Source organism: Brachionichthys hirsutus, chromosome 8, assembly GCF_040956055.1.
Source record: "Brachionichthys hirsutus isolate HB-005 chromosome 8, CSIRO-AGI_Bhir_v1, whole genome shotgun sequence".
Classification (NCBI taxonomy): Eukaryota; Metazoa; Chordata; class Actinopteri; order Lophiiformes; family Brachionichthyidae; genus Brachionichthys; species Brachionichthys hirsutus.
The window spans coordinates 3,435,417-3,452,935 of record NC_090904.1 but is presented as its reverse complement, the minus strand read 5'-3'; the positions used below and the strand labels follow the sequence as shown (position 1 = coordinate 3,452,935).

At 39.4% G+C, this 17,519-nt stretch overlaps 1 protein-coding gene across 1 annotated transcript; it reads left to right on the top strand.

The window, feature by feature from the left end:
• The first annotated feature begins 3,244 nt into the window (after positions 1-3,244).
• vapb (VAMP (vesicle-associated membrane protein)-associated protein B and C) lies at positions 3,245-14,427 on the top strand. Its single transcript, XM_068742450.1, has 6 exons — positions 3,245-3,302; positions 7,375-7,527; positions 10,471-10,574; positions 11,580-11,660; positions 12,756-12,932; positions 13,812-14,427. Exons 1-6 carry the CDS (start codon positions 3,245-3,247, stop codon positions 13,965-13,967), a joined length of 729 nt encoding a protein of 242 aa, XP_068598551.1. The 3' UTR covers positions 13,968-14,427.
• The last annotated feature ends 3,092 nt before the right edge of the window (positions 14,428-17,519 follow it).

Below are 17,519 nucleotides of genomic sequence, written 5' to 3'. Positions count from 1 at the left end.
AATTCTTGCAGGAGAGATACTTCAACTAAATTGATATTGGCAAAAATGCCTGCATTAATAAACAGATGGGTAAATGAAGGACACTCGTACACGTGATCTTACCGGCTTCCACCATTGGCGTAAACTCTGCTTGGTGTATTATAGTGTGGCTCTAGAGGAGCTTTACACTGACAGGCTAATTGGTGCAGACATTATTTGTATTTGTAAAGTTGTACAAATCTATCATCTTTCAGATATAGAATGAAATGTATTTTCTTACCATTTAAGTTATTGCATTTTTAATCGTGTGGAAGATCTCTTCGAGAACATTCTCAACCTTCTGAGGAATCTATCAATACTGTTAATGCGTGATGATGAATTTAAATGATTTTGATGAATCTTTATTTTTGCTTTTCGACACGGCAAGATCTGCTGATTCCTAGTCTAGCAAGTAGGTTTGCGTGAACTAAAATTACATTTTGCAGTGTGATCACTATATTCATCATGTTTTTTTTGTCCACAAAATATAAATAGAAAACACATGTCGATGTGAACTGTAATCACATGGTTAAAAAGGCACAAGTTATAATATAGGGAAGACGATGTCCATTGAAACAGTTTGATATTTATTTCTTTTTTCCTTCATGTTCCGACCAGTGGTGAAATACGAATGTCGACGCCATCCTCATGTCTGTGTGGTAAATCTGTAGCTCGGAGCAGTAGCAGATTAGAGTCCCTCTGGAAACCGGTGGACATTCTGTAAAAAAAAACGTAACAAAATGATACCTGCCGCATGACAATGGTTTATTATTATAATTATTCTCCCTTTGCCTTGCTAGGGTACTGAAAAGGCTTCCATGAAGTTCATTATTATATGATAACATCAAAGCTGCTCGCATGATGAACTCACTTACAATGAAACGATATTAAGGGAATTTGGAAAATATTGCACGCTGTCAGCTGTCTCACAATGTTCCTTAAGCATTATTTCTGTTAATTGTCCTAAATTATGTGATTTTTTTTTTTACAAAATGATTGCATGTGGGATATTTTTTTTCAATTCTTTGTCTTTTCAACTCCTATTTTTTATTTTATTTTATTTTTTGCATAATCAGCACCAGCTCACACACGCAGTGTTGTTTTACTACCTGGCCTGTGATTAAGGCAATCTGGAAACTAGAACTCATTCAGTCAAAACTTATACGTTAGTGCATAAATTTCCCCTTTGTAGAATGTGAATATCTGCAGAATTATATGTGGCACTCTGTTGACATGCTGCCCAAAAGATTAACCTTTTTGCTCTCGGTTACTGTGTGCTTTGTTCCAGGGTCTGAATTCTGGTCATCTTTTTTCCCTTTCCTCTCAAATCCAGGCATTTATTGTTTCAGATTCGCTTCCCTGCACAACACCAGGGCTCTGTATCCCTTGGCATCTATGAGAATCTGTAGCACTCTGCTTCTTACAACATGTTGTCGTAGTTTCAATTCCCTCTTACATCAGCCTAATTGGACTTCACTGGCAGGTGAGCTCATGAGAACCTACTGATGTATTAATTCTGTGTAATTCCATGCCTGTCCTCAGCAGTCCTTTAGGCCCCAGAACTCAGACTTAATTACACTACGTTGATAAATTGGAGTTGTGTGATTTTTCTGTCAGTGTAAGGCCACTGTATTTAACTTGAAGCATCTGAAATGTATTATTGATTTGTTGTGTGCTAAACAGTGCCACCAATTTCTTTGGGATTTTCCTTTGGAGTGCAATAGTTGTTACAGCAATGTTAAAATGTGACCTAATTTAACAAATCAAATCATGCCATGTCAAACTTGCATCACTTTAACTGCATGATATTTTCACGGAGTAGAGCACACGTGTATGCAAAACTACAACAACAAAAATTCCGCACTACTGTTGCAAAGAGATGATGTTGTTTTAATGATAATTTTGCTCGTGCTTAGTTGCAAGTAAGGCCAAACCAAATCCATTGAAAACCAAAGGGTTAAAACGTCCGCTTGGGATGGATGTAGATTTCCGCTGCTGTCTTTGATAATTCACCCTATGCTAATACTAACTCTGGCTGCTATCTAATATAGCCTACAGCTGTATCAAAAAGGGACTCACTCTGGGCTTTGAAAGCAGCAGTTTGACTTTGTGTACTAATTGGCGCTTAATTCTAGCTAAAACTGCAGTTTATTATCTCATTGAAATAATAATCTTGGGAAGATATCTTGATGTGATTTCACATTTTTCAGCTCGTACTGCTAAAAACAATATATGATGCCAAATAACATCAAAGCCATGTTACTACTTCATAATTAAACTTCATTCTAGATGTAATATAGTGGTTTAAAACATTAATCAAATTGCAATGTGTTAATAATGAACTGCATTTTTTTGTCCATCTTTAACAACAGATGACTTTGGTAGAAATTGTATTTCAGTTTTTCATTGAAGAATACTGATCACCTTGGGCTGGCCCTGGGAATGTTATTAACCTATATTATGTATACTTTTCAGTGTAGATATATAACACCAACTTGCACACAAATCAATAACTATATTCTATTCTAGCTAGTCGTGTGACCTTAATAATATATTTGTATCCCGTTTGCATTAATTTCATCAGAATTGTAGTAAACCTATCTGGCTTTTTTATTATATTTCATGTTGATTGTATAAAAATGCCTGAAGACACTTGTTTGCAGTCTATTTCCAAATGTATAAAATGGGAATTGTCAAATTGTTTCTAAATAAAAGAATGACAAAAGGGTATTGTGTGTGTTTCTCTTTCCTTATGTAATTCCTTGGGGGATACAGTAACAAACATGTGAGTGATTGCTTGTGTTGCTCAGTTGGCAATAAGACAACTGGTTATATGTGATATTTGAGATGCATGTGTGGCAGGCAGAGGGCTTTTCACTGCACTCTGCATAATGCCGAGAGGGGGAAAACACGTGTTCGCTGTGGAACTCCCGGCAGGTTTAAAAGTAATCTTAATTACTGTTATACTTCAGGCAGAGGTTTCTCAAAGCTCCCTCCATCTGGGTGGACTCTGGCTGGCATTACCCCTCCGCGGTATGCAGAGGCGGTGACGTCACCGGGCTGTCTCTCAGTCCCTTCCTGCTGCATCACAACAGCCGCTAGTAGCTCGAGTAGCACCATTGACCGGGCTGACAGGATATCCACAGCCAATTCATTGATAAACCAACACGGGGTTTACCGACAGAAACGGGTTGCAGTGCGATAACTCCGCTCCAGCTGTTGGGACATGGCCAGGCCGGAACAGGTTCTGCTCTTGGAGCCTCAACACGAACTGAAATTCAGAGGTAAGAGGGGAGGGCCCGGCTTGGACGGTAGGGGGGAAGCTGGCTCTCACAGCAGGGTTAAACTGGGGGCAAGACCGTGTTTCAGTAGCAAAACATTGGGGGGGACACATACACACATACACGCATACGACAATAATATTCCAACTTGAAAGGAATAAGACTTGAAAGGACGATAGGTCTGCTAATGAGCTGGTTAGCTAGCTAGAGTAGCCTCCGACTGCTAAAGTAGCCGGGCCCTTCCACACAATTGTGCCGCAACAACTACTTTTAAAGCAGCTTACATGCACAATACACGAACCTCATGCACCGTGGAAAATAACACTTGTAATACATTTGTGACAACGTTATTGAGTTTGTAATTCGCTGGCTTTCATTACACGTAAACTGCTACATCCTTAGCAGGTCGAGCTAGTTTACTGTAGGTCGCTGTCTGATTGGCCCTAATGATGTTGCATAAATAAATACTATTTATTATTGAACTATCGTTAAGTGGTTATTGTGAAATTCATATATTTCCTTCTTGATTAGGTTCTAAATCACTGCTCTAATAGGATTGTTCAATTGATTGAAGTTATTCATTTTATTTTTCACCAAACTACTTTTTATGTTTGACAAACGTGACAAGTTACTATATTAAATGTAAATAGTCAGTTTGGAGTGTTGCTGAGCATGCATTGCGCAAATGACAAGGCTAAATATGAATTTATTTGTTATTTACTTCACTTACAGTTTACTTTTATTTTATAGGCTAAGTATATTCCGTACATTAATATGTTTTGTCTTTTATTCTTGCACAGCTTGTGTGTTGCTGATAGTAGTGAAGTAAACTCTGATGCAGTGAGGCTGTATATTATATAAGCAGTAGTAATACAAGATGTCATAATACCGGTATGTAGATCAGAAATGTTTGTGTTCGCAAACATTTCTGATCTTTAATGAAAAGATGTTAGTACATGCGGCTTCTCCGCCAAGGCGGTGAAGTCTTTGTTTGTTTTTCTGCATGTATTTTCATAGGGTTAGCTTAAAAACATACAAACATATTTTGATTACACTTTTTGAGGCGGGTATGAGCCAAAGATAATTATCTGGATCCTTGATTTTAGTCATCCAGGAATTAGTAGGATCTCATTTTTATTTAGTAATTACCGAACAAATAATACAATCAATGTGATTGCAATTTCTACGGCCATGGTTTTTTTTTTATGGCCAAGCACAGTTGCGTTACCGGGTCCACGTGTCATGGTGCTATTGTTTTTATGTGCAGTGACATTATGGGGAACCTGAGCTACCTTGGCATAGGTTTGCATTCTCTGAGTGCTGTCTAGTTTATAGTAATTGTTTTAGGGGAATAAGATATGTCAGGCTTCGGCTGCACAGGCAGTACCTGTCAATATGATTAATATTTTGCCGGTTTGGGTTTTTCTGGGGCTTTATTGGCAAGAGGCAAAAAATATATCACCAGCTTTATCCTTCAGCTGAAGCAGCTATACTGTTGCTATGAATGTCTGTTGTTTTATGTAGCTTACACAGAGATTTAGAATTGAGGTGTGGTCCACACATGCCAAGCAGGCAGAAGATAGACATACTGTATAAATATATGTCTAGTCAGATGTGTGGATCCTTGAGTATTCACTAAACAAAAGGAACTTTGTGCTCTCCCATTTAACTCAACACAAATCACATGCCTATAGTCAGACAAGTAATAGCAAGTAATATGCGGTGGGAAACTTAGAGTGCAGGCCTGTTGGTAGCAACTTTTAAGTCTTCATCTCACACCAAATGTGGGCCAAATACTGAAATGTTGGCGACTGGACTTTGTCAGGGTTAATATTAACAAAAGTCACCGCTTCTGATTTTTATCATAAAATCTCAGCATGAATCAAACATGATCTCTTCATAATGGTTTTTAACTGACGTTTGTGGTTTTCAAGAGTTGGATACTATCTGGAGAAACTGTCAGGAGGTAGTCGATCAGGTGACGGCTGGTCACTGGTGCGAGTCTTTTTCAATAATAGCCTTTAGAAAGCAAGCCAAGTGAGGGTCTGAATTTCTTTTCTGTCTTTGCTCAAAGGGGAAGAGACGTGTCAGTTGCTCTGGGTGTTTGGTGAGCTGAAACTTTATCTTGAGCCTGGGTATGTGCTAATTCTGAAATAGCTCCATGTTTTTATGCCCCTCTCAACTGCAAAGGTTTGCTCTTTATATCTGCTGTTGTAACCTAATTTGTCGGTTTTTATTTTCTAAAATTGTACTTATTTAAATAAACAAAAGTTGGCCCCGGTGAGTTTTGGGATTTTTATTTGTAGCCAACAATCACAAGTTAAAATGTTATTTGGATACTGGAAATTGTTCAACAAACAGTAGGATCTCTGTCAAACATAAAGGAGTCATGCTTTATTGTCTTGTGACTCTTCAGTGGCTCAGCAGCTTGATTCAGTCTTTCAGAACCATATCAAGCAACATATGTCCATTGAAATACTGGCAGGTCATTTGCTATGTATGATTTATGCAGAGGCAAAGTGACACAAAAACATTGGTTGCAAAAATTGGACCCTTGTTATAGCAATAGAGCAATTTATGAATAATGTTTGTTTTATATGGTTTTTAATTATACCATAAAGGTCCAAAATGAAACTTAGTTTCCGTTAGTCTGACTGATCCAAGGCATGTGGTATTGGCACTGTATTTGCTAAGTTTGGGAAGTCATACATTCATTCTCCACTGCCCTTTACTTGAATATGAATTAGCAATGCTTTGAGTAGATGTACTGGAAACACAGGAGTGACTAACAGCCACCAGTTAGCTATTCTGGATACGTTTCATTATACAGCTTGTGGAGATTCCTGCCAAGCAGACAGACTATTGCCAAAACCAACAAACGTAAGTTAATGACACGTAACACTGTGGGTTTATGAGGGCGCACATATGTAATAAATAAAATTACATTTATTGGAGCTAAACTGGGGATGCCAGTGAGTATGCACCCCATACAATATTTTAATAATATCAAAGAAGACTCATTAGAATCTGGACTTTCTCCAAAGTCAATGCCAAATTTGGTTTGCATGTGGTTATACATTTCTTACTGTATTTTTGCTAGGGCTCTCATTTTCAGATTTTATTTTTCTGTTAATGTCATTACCACTAAAATGAAAAGAAAACACTACACGAAAGTGGAAATTCACTCACTTCATTCGTCTTCTTAGGATGGATCAAATAGTTAAGTTCTTCTTTCTGCTCTGTTGAATATGGGTGCAGTAAATGTACTTAAACTTTTCAGATATCTATGTCTTTAAGTAAAGTGTAATGGGCTCTCAGTCTGGACTCTTTGGATTGGTTCATTCAATCAAACTATAAACCTTCTTATTGAAGTAGCAACTACAGGGCAGCAGTTAAGCTAGGTGGCTAACTTGATCATTTTCAGTTTATTTTTCATTATTATTGACAAATTTTAAAAATGTATTCTGGTAATGGCGTGATGAGATGCCGTTGTTTGGCAGTGATCGAAGAGCAGAGCTGCAGGGAATTCAGTCTTCCCACAAAATCATTTCAGGATTGTGATCTGTTGGTCAGTGGTTTGGTTATTCCACATCAACCATATCATTTTGTGACCAGCAGAAATATTTAGGCTGCAACTGAAAGGAACTGCTGTCAATGCAATTACAGAGGTTAAGACAACGGTGTGTGTGTGTGTGTGTGTAAACCTGGGTTGGGAAAGGAATCACAGTTAAAGTGCCAACATTTAATGCATGTGGGAGGAAAAACAGAAAATGAAATGTACTTTTTCAAATGAAAGATTAGAAATGTTTGCAAATTGGCTTTCTCAGTGAAAATATTTGAGATCTTAGTTTAGCTCTTTAGTGGGATTCCTCACTTAGTGTGGAGTGCATGTAAGCTTAATCTTTTTGTACTATTTTACACTATTGTGTACTTTTGCCTCGACAGTGTTAGACTGTCCTGTTTTTGCGCATCTGTCAAATTGAAAGATTGTAATCTTGTAGTGTTTCTTACAATACATTTGATAAAAGTGTATTTTGTGAAAGGATAGCTTCTGTCTTGTCTTTCTTTTCCCCAGGTCCATTCTCAGACGTGGTCACCAAGAATCTCAAGCTCGCTAACCCTACAGACAGGAATGTAGGTTTCAAGGTGAAGACGACGGCGCCACGCCGGTACTGTGTGCGGCCAAACAGTGGAATCATTGTTGCCGGCACCTCAATCAACGTTTCAGGTAATTCAGAAGGAAGTGGGAGTTGATATGGGTCCTTAAAGTTGTCTTCAAGTCTTTTTAAGAAAAAAATAATATCGTTTTTACCAAGAAATGATTAGTCAATCACCAAGAACATGATTTGACAGTTTTAAACACATCACATGAAATCTTTTATCAAGTCATTTGATCAGACTATTTGCCTAAAACTTATTTTTTTGGTTTTTGTTTGTTGGTTATCTGTCATGTATACTTGTTTTGTTTTTATTTTTTTATATAACCAAATATATGGTTTTCTTTTTTGTCACAATCCATTTGATTTATTCAGGGCAAAATGTTTTTAAGTAGATATTTTGGCTGCCGTCCGAGCATGGTAGGACACGTAGCTCGTGGCAATCCAGTTTGTCACAGTGCAGTTGATGCTCAACCGAGACGTAACTGTATACGTTCAGAGTAACCGTGGCCACAAGAATGTTGCTGAGTTTCTTCGGTCTTACGGGGCAGCATCCAGTGGAAAAAGTGTGGTATGAATGTTTCAAAAATTGCTTTATCCACAAATATTGATGATCTTCTGGGAATATAAGAGACATACTTGGGATCGTCATGACACTCAACTTTTATTTTGCTGTTATCACAGGAAAATAATTTATCCTTATTTCTATTCTTTGTCTATATTCATTAAATGTTTCTGCTAATGTGCACAAGATATCTCTCTCCTAAGTGTTTGAATGGTGATGCAATTTATAAGGGTTAGCTATTTTGTTCATTGAAAAAACCTGCCACTAATGTACAAGTGACTGCAATAAGTGTGAGAACAATGACCTGCGCCATGTTAATTCTTGCTATTACCCGTTGACTTGTGAAAATGTTACACATGCTGCATTTTTCTTTTGGTAGAATGTTTGATTTTTAGCAGCGTTGGTCCTGTAAGCTGTTGCAAGTTATTTTTAGATTGACAATTTGACATTGAAATAGTCACACAGCTGCTGCGTGTGACTATTTTGGGGACTTTTTGCTTTCACACAAAACTGAAGACTTTTTTTTGTTTAAATTGTTAAATTCAAAAGAACATAGATTTATATTGTCAAAAGCAATAATGAGTTCAGTAAGTTATGTATTTATATAGTATGTATGTAATGTATGTCCTACAGTAGAGAATCTTATGCAAGCCCTGTAATAATTACAATCTGTGTGTGGGGGAACCATGGGTTGAACTCTAAGCGCTTTAGGATAAACAGTTAGTTAGCATGTGAACAAGCATCTTGTCTCACAGGACACAATTAATTAGTGACAGGAAGGGAATGTTTCGCTCCTCTAATGGCTCCATTTATCATCAACAGACAGGCAGGTGATTAACAGCCTGCTTGACCGTGTTGACAGCAATTAGCCTCTGTGAGTTTCATAAATGATTTCCCAACATGATGTAACACTGATAAATTATGCCATTAGCAGAGGCAATGCCTCGCATTTCTTCAAGCAGCTTTTCAAATATGGTAGATCAAAGATGATGCAAATCACTTCTCCCACTGCAGGGGTCAGGGGGAATGCCTTTTCCTGTCAAAGGCCTTGGCTTGGACCTTTTCTATGTTATTCAATGTCACTCAGAGAACATGCATACTTTCCTGCCTCCACTCTCTGATGGTGTCCCCTTGGACCTGAGGTAGATGGCGGTGCAAATTGGGACTGACTCAAACCGGACGTTCTCAATCTGTTCATGCCGTCTGTTTCTGGTTTGTGATATTAAACCGCCCTGATTGCTGTAACGGCGCGCTACATCACCGAGGCTTTTCTCTCGAGGGAGAATTGCCATGTGCCGTATTTGGAACCTTGAGATGGCTACACCGCCTCTGAAATCAGGAGGACATTTGCTTTTCGTGAAACCAAAGCCAACTCGCACAAACACCGTAGATGCCGTTGGTGTTGATGTCACAACATGCCTTTTGAGATGCACCCTCATCTGAAAACTGAAGTCAAGGGAGAGAAAGGTCAATCAATAGCTGTTTTCATCCCATCTGCTCTGAAAGACTGACATAAGAATGTGATCATTGTGAACCATTGCTCCAACTTTATTATCCCTTCTCAGTCATTGCAATGACATCCCACCGCTGACTGAGCATTGATGTAGTGATGAGTTAAACTAGGACTCCAACCTCACACCTGCACGTTGTTAGTGAATAAACAAAGACAAGTTGGAAGCTGTTAGAGATTACCCTGTGGGGTATATTGAAATCAGTGTTTCGCTGTCATGGAGACCCAAACGGAAATAAATCGACACTTTTTCTGAGCAGCAGAACCCTGAGCTTCGAAGACGTGGAAGTCCTAGGTGGCTATTTGACAAATATAATGGGATTCGATACTCACTTTCCTCCCTTTTTAATCCAAGCAATGGACACAGAGTTGAAGTAAGGAGAGGGATGGAACGTTGCTAGTAAGGAGAAGGAAGGCCTATTTGACATTCTATAAACGCTTTTGTTTTTTCACCAGTTTGGACCAGTGGAGTGTACCCGCAAATCATTTTGTGTTCCTGTCAGCTTCAGAATAAGTCAATTTAAACTAAATTGCCAAGTAAAAGCAAAAGAAAATCCAACAAAACCAATTTTTTAGCTTGTAATCCAGCTGGCAAGATAAAAGACCGACGTGGGCAAAATATAACATATTAATGGTCTGCATCTATTATGAGTGAATTGCTGGTATTAGTAGCGTTAGGAGAAGCATTCGTGGATTACAAAGAAAAAATATTAGAAAAATATGTCAGATCTGATCTGACATATTTTGTCTTTTAATAATTCTGAATGTGTACGTTATAGATAATAGTATTTATTTAGTGTTCAGGCTGGTTTGCAGTCCTGTCATAGTCACCTTTTTTTTTATTTAAAATTTATTTAAACCCTTCCTTTATTCTTGCATATTGACATCTTTACCTTGCGTTTTTAACGTGGATATTGATACTGTCTTTTTGTTTTTCAGTTATGCTGCAGCCTTTTGACTATGATCCCAATGAGAAGAGCAAACACAAGTTCATGGTCCAGTCCCTGTTAGCACCTCCTGACACAACTGACATGGATGGAGTGGTGAGTGATAATTTTACAATTCTCAGACTGATCTTAGCTGTGAAGTATTTAAGACAAAAGTTGCTTGCAGACGGTTGTAACTCAGCCACTTGGATAACAAACACTCCGCCTGTAATGGGTCAGAAAATTGTGCGATTAACTGCAAGTAAAGAGTTAAATGGTCAAACTCCCATTCTGGAAGAAAGGTTCAATAACCGCTGAAGATGATGTAACATTTAATGCAGTTATACATCAGGTCAGTCATAACAGCCATTTACATGCCTACAGTTATATTCATATGTAACTACGTGCAATGTTCCCTCTAATTTTTCATGTGTTTGAGCAAACACACAAACTCCCTGAGCAGACCCTCGGACAAATGTGAGCAACGTCATCATAATACATTTTATGTTGAAGGCACTTTATATTTGAAAGCAAACCTCGAAGTGCACAATAGTATAAAAACAAGAGATAAAATCAACAAATAAAACAGAAAATTAACAAGCAAAGGGGGTAAAAAAATTGTATACGGAGGAGGAAGGGTGTTAACTGTGGATGATGAGGAGTATATATATTTCTCTTTATATATGATAGTATTTTATGGTTTATTAATACGAGTATTTATGTTGAATATTTTGCTATAAACTGAATAATAGTTACAAACGGGTAGGAATTATTTTTAAGTATTCCACTTCTTCAGACTCCTTTTTCAAACTATGTGCTGCGTTTTGTTATGTCTTTTGTTTCTTTTGTTATTTTTTCAGTATTTCTTTCTTTTGTATCGGATCCTGAGGAGGAATGTTGGAGGATGATGTTGAAGGAAACCAGGATTTCAGTTAGATATGCATCCCTCTGAGTGTAGAACAGCATGCTCTTCATCAAATACATACAGTATTGCATTCATTGACATTCGAGTGCCTTTGAATTCCTCAATTGTATCGTCATCATCATCATCATATGTACGTGAAGACACATACAGATTTCTTCACGGCGTGTTAATGTGTTCATCTTTGTCTGTATTTGCAGTGGAAGGAGGCTAAACCAGAGGAGCTGATGGACTCCAAGCTGAGGTGTGTTTTTGAGATGCCAGTGGAAAACGAAAAATCGGTAAGCATGTGACGTCGTTCCTCTTCTCTGCTCGTCGTAGTTTGTCAGGTTTCGCTGAAATCAAACACATGAAGGGAACAATCTGTCTGCCTTATTTTCTACATCTCAGGCTTCAGTGGGATTACAATTGTAATTATTAGTTTGTATCAAGTACAACAAATGAAAACAAATTGTTTACATTACATTTGTTTGACTATCATATGTGTCTTGGTATCAGTTTCCACATCTCCCGTTTGCACTCTATTACGATCCTGACTCTTCTCCATTTCATTCTCTCATTCTCACTGCCCTTCTTTGTGCAGTCTTTTTTTTTTTATCGTTCATCTTGTTCATCCCTTTTCTCCACCTCCACCTCTCTCTGCTTGCCTTAGCTTCACTCCAAGGCTTCAGCCACGTCGGCCGCTGTGTTCACGTTCCAAGCAGTTGATTATTGTTGTGATTCTTCTCGGCACCAACGCGGCTGTAGAGACGCTATCTCACTGCGATTTGAACCAGGTCTGCTGGATTCATGAGCGTGAGGGGAAAGTCGTTCTCAGTTCCCATTTAGTCTGTTTGAGGTAACGCTGATAGAAACCAGCTTGATCCAATTATGAAAGTTACCACAGGGTGAACTCTATCGCAGACAGAGAGATGTAGGGTCTGTGTTCCTGCAGTGTGTGCAGGTACATGCATAAACTGTGCATGGAAGTCTGTAGAAGCATTACATGCACCTGAATGCGTGAGCTGAGACATTAGTCAGGATTGCCATGGAGTTACCGTAGAACGAAATATTTCTTCCCTCCTACATATTTAGATATGCTAAATAAATAGGCTGAATGATGACAAACAACCGTACACCCGCCCCCCTGTTCAACAAATCCTAATGATTCTGGTTAGAATAGAATAGAATAGCATTTTATTGTCATTACACACGGTGATGCAATGGAATTAAGGCGGCTCCGCACAGTACAAAAAACAGTAAAGGTGCAAAAGTACAATAGTAATTACTAATCTCTGTTATAGAAATTGAGTTTAAAATACTTCTCAAAATAGACTCTGAGGATGCGGTCCTGTTGTTGTTGTCTCACAACGTATCACACTGTAACCCACACACAGCACGACATAGAGACCAAGATGATGACGTCCAGCTTACTGAAGTCCGACTCCTCCACGCTGCCTCCCAAGTTACTGAGCGGCACCCTTGATGATGGGGAGGTAAAGAAGGTCATGGAGGAGTGTAAGAGGCTCCAGACGGAGGCTCAAAGGCTACGGGAAGAAAACAAACAGATAAGGGTGAGTTGCATGAATGAATTATTGTTCCTTCTGATGGGGCTTCTTAGTAGTAAGGAGGACAAAACCGTACCAAAACCATGGATACAGATAAACCTGAAGTTAGAGACTTTTTTATTTTTTTTTACAGTTTGATTGTTTGTTTCCATGGTAATCCTATTGTACCACAGGACATAATCCGCAGCGTATTTGGTCTTAAATCAAAGGGGGAAAACATTCAGCCACGGCATGAGCAAAGAAAAACGCCTTTATTTTGATCAATAAGTCCGTAGAAGACTTGAGACATTTCTGCTGCAAATATTGACTCTGCAGCCACTTAAGATAAGCAAACGAAGTGGAAATTGAATTCACACAAATGAAATTGGGTTGTCCACCACCCTTTACTGCACAGAGACGGAATGACGGCTCATATCCGTAATGATGGCTTCAAACTCAAAGGCGGTTCTGCAAATCGGTGACTCAGACATGAATCAAAAGGACCGTTGAAGCTGGGATTAAAATTGGGTTGGAAATGTGAAACACATGCCACAGAAGGCCGAGAAAGAGTTGTCCTCCCTTCAAACACGACCTCTTCTTTAAATTATTGCCAGGGGCAGAACGACTGTTGGCTGCTCCTGCGGCTGAGATTAAACTAACAGAGAGCCCCCCCCACCCCCACCCGCTGCTGGGAAATGAAGTGTGTAAAAGCCTGGCGCCTTTTGAGGTCCAATGGGGATTTAAGCAGATCCTATTTCTTTGAGCTTGTAAATAAATGCTGTCTTATCTTATTGCCTGATTAAGGAATTAACCGTCTCTCCTTCCTCTGACCACACACCTTCTGTCTTTCATCATATCGCACCGTTTCACACTCTCACCCCCCTCTCCTCCCACCTCTCATTTTAGGAGGATGATGGTCAACGGATGAGGAAGAGTAACATGATGTCATCTCATCACACCTCAGTTGGCATGAAGAAAGAAGAGGGGTTGAGCGCACGCTCAATGGCGCTTATCGTGCTCTTCTTCATCGTGGGCGTCGTCGTGGGGAAGTTGGTCTTGTAGATAGCGGTGCCGTTCGGTTGGTTGCAGCATGCTTTCAGGGGGATGAATACAGACAGGTTCTGGGATTTCGCATCAGAAACGCCACATTTGCTGGGTCCGTGGGTGTTATCAGTTTTGGTTCAGTCTTATTTATGTAGAAAAACTCAAAAGTGAAGAATGGGAAGAAGTGGGGATCGCGAACAACAGCCACTGTTGCATCATCATCACATCCTCATTCTGGCTCTCTCCCCAAAGTTTTGTGCGTCCAGACGACGGGTTCTGTGGTTGAGGCGTAATGGAAACGTGCTTTAATGCTAGTAATCCAGCCCAATGGATTTTCTAACGCTGGCGAGGTAGTGTCGGTGTGACTGAGTCGATTTACAATCTTACGAATGTCATTTTAATGATTCTTTTTCTGAACGACTGCGGCCAGATCCCATGTACAATCTATCCTCCCCTCTGTACAGCATATCCAGGAGTTCCTTCCAGTTTGCCCCCCCACCCCCCCCCCCCCCCCACCCCCCCCCAACCCCCACTGTCCACACTGTCGGGGTTAAACAGGGCTGTCGAACTGACTTCTCTCTTCACTGGCTTTATAAAATCGGATTGCCTTTTATTGTCGAGCGCCCTTGATCCGAGCCTCAAACACTATTCCAGAGATATTTTCTTTTCGGTCGTTTTTATTTTCACCCTCCCATCTCAGCGCCCGTCACTCAGCGCTCACCACATCCCAGTTTGCCAGAAGGGGGGGGGGGTTGATTGCATGCTTTCACACAGAGTGTTGCATCTGGACTTCTGAATCTAATTCAATGCTTTTATAATGGTGTCATTTGACTGTAGGTTTGCACAACTATATTTTCGGATTTATTATCTTTCTCTCTTTTTCTTTTTGTTGCATAGGTATGATTCAAGTAATTTATTTTTTTCCTTTTTTTGCTGCTAGGGATTAAAACATTTAAGAGTATTGCAGATACCAGAGATGAGCTCCAAATTTGTACGATTTGACCAGTGCGTTAAATGTTCTCCAAATGAAAGTCTTGCCTTGTGACCTGCTTGAACAAGTTATCCTCAGGCCAAGATGGAGGTCGATGTACAGGACAGGATGTATGCAGGCCTGCATGTAGTGAGGAACCACACACGGTTAGAAGGTGCAGGCCTGAGTGGCTGGATCTGGTTCTCCTTGACAACATCAGACACACCTTGAATCAAAGAGAGCTTTTTTGTTTTCTCCTATTTTCCTGCCGAGTTGTACGTTCGTTGACCTCCCGTGTTGTTTGGAACAAACGTATGTCAGAGATTTACTGACCATTTCAGCTTCCTGCTCTCCACTGTTGGTGGTTTTGATCTCTCTACTTTCTTTTCACGTCACTGTAAGCCTGCGTTCAGTTTTTGGTGTGTGTGTGTGTGTTTGTTTGTTATAAATTCACCGCAGTTAAACTTGTGTTCAATTTTAATGCACTGAGATTACTTTAATCTTCCTAGAACACAGGGAGAATGAGGAAAAGGCACACCGCCTAGCTTATAAATAGTTTTGAGGGGGGGACCACATATCTAAATTGTTTTGTTCAACAGACAGTCGTTTTTGTCAGAAATGAATAAATGCTCTCAAATTCTTTCATCTTCAAAATTGCAAGAAGAAAAAAAGCAGCAGTGGAGAATGTCATTGTACTTGATGAAAAAGGAGCATTCGGTCAGCATTTGATCCCCTTTCTCTGAAGTAAAACAAAATATCACCATTTTTTAATGTTGTGTATTCTGAGAAATGCTTCTGATTGCTGGAGGAGAGGTTTAAATCCGACACGAGGCTTTGTTCCAGCTGTATCTCTGGGAAGCTGTCGGGTTGAGGACGACTTGCTTGTTTAGAGGGAGGGCAGCGCCGACCCGCCTCGGGTTTTAGGCCTGGGTCACATGTACTTGTATTTAAGTAATTCTCATGCTAATCAGAACACTGTAGAAAAGGAAAACCGGTACCACGATACTGTTGTGATGATATGAAGATCTTACCCATCTGTCTGATGAAACCAACAGTGAGTACATGCCCAGGCCCGGATGTCAAACACACTACACTCTGACCTGTTCTGGAGTCTCCGACCATTATTGATGTAAGAAGTCGGGAAACTGTTTTGTATGTATATAAATAAATAAGTCTATCCAATAAGAAGATAAATATTCCTAGTCAAGTAGTCTCTGGTGTATAAAAATAACCCAATCTGGTTGGACTATGTAGCATCTTAATAAATTAAATGAATAAAACTCTTACTCCATCGTGTGAAGTTATTTCCTTTCCTACAACAAGGTGTGCATTTATGTGTGCGTGTGCGTGCTATCAAAACTGACATCAGATATTGATCTGACCGCCGCACTGGGTCATATCCAAACGTGTCGATTGATCTTTGACCAGCTCGCCTCACGCCTGCCCTGTCCCAGTGAATCTGGGCCTCATTGGAGTCTGCAACAAGCTTGACGTCTGGCTTTAACATTGTAAAATGAATACAATATTTAATTATGCATAAGCCAAGCATACTTCTTGGTGTTAACACTGTGCTGTAATTACTTTTGGCGAGCCGGCGAGTATTGCTTTACACCGCTGTTATAGGTGCACTGAGAAAACAATCCACCTCCTGCTTCATCTGCATGTTTTACATATTTGGAATGTTTATATGTGCCCTTGATTTATTTTCCCTTCTCAAAGTTGCGCAAAGTGAAACGAAATACTGTGCATAGCATGTTTGCTTGGCATGTTACATGGCCAATCTCATGCAAAAAAAAAAGAGAGGTCTGTGTTGGAGTTTTGGGGTGTTGAAAAAAGGATTTGCAGCCTGTCAGAGCGGCTGGAGGCAGGACAACTGGCAGCGATGGAGTGCAGTCTGGAAGCATTGACCTGTGGCAGATCTGTGAAGCAAGAAGCCGTCTCCAACTTGAATGTGAGTATAACCTAAGAACGGTAACATGACCTGATTGAACAAACTGCCAGCAGTGACAAATAACTCTTTCAGTCAAAATGAGTTTCAAAGGCAGCAGATGCATGAAATAGGTTGCCAATACTGAACAATTCATGTGCCTGTCCATCTGAGATGTTTTTACATGCAAAAGAGATTTCATTACTGTACTCAAGTGCACTTCATGAGTATTTACATCTTGTACTTTATACTTCACATTTTAAAGAGAGACGTATTATACTTTTTACTCCACCAGATTTATTCAACGTAAAATACTAATTGTTAGCTTTTATTATTGTCAAGAGGGTGAAATGCATCAATCAAAGCAAAGGGCAGCTATTTTAAAGAATCTAAAATATGTTTTGAGTTATTTTATATCTTTATTTTGTTTTATACGTAGAGAAATAAATGTTATAAGGCTATTTCAATCAAAGCAGAATTATTTTGCAAAATTGTTTATGCTTCTGTATTTATACTTTTGCAGGATTTTTAATGCATGTGATTAAGCATTTTTATACCTTTTCTTCTGCTGACAGGGGAGGTGATAGATGCGGAGTTAATATTAAGAAAAGAAAACTAGGTGTCGTTGGACAGCCGGGATCTGTTCAATAGTTGGTTCAGCTATATGACCATG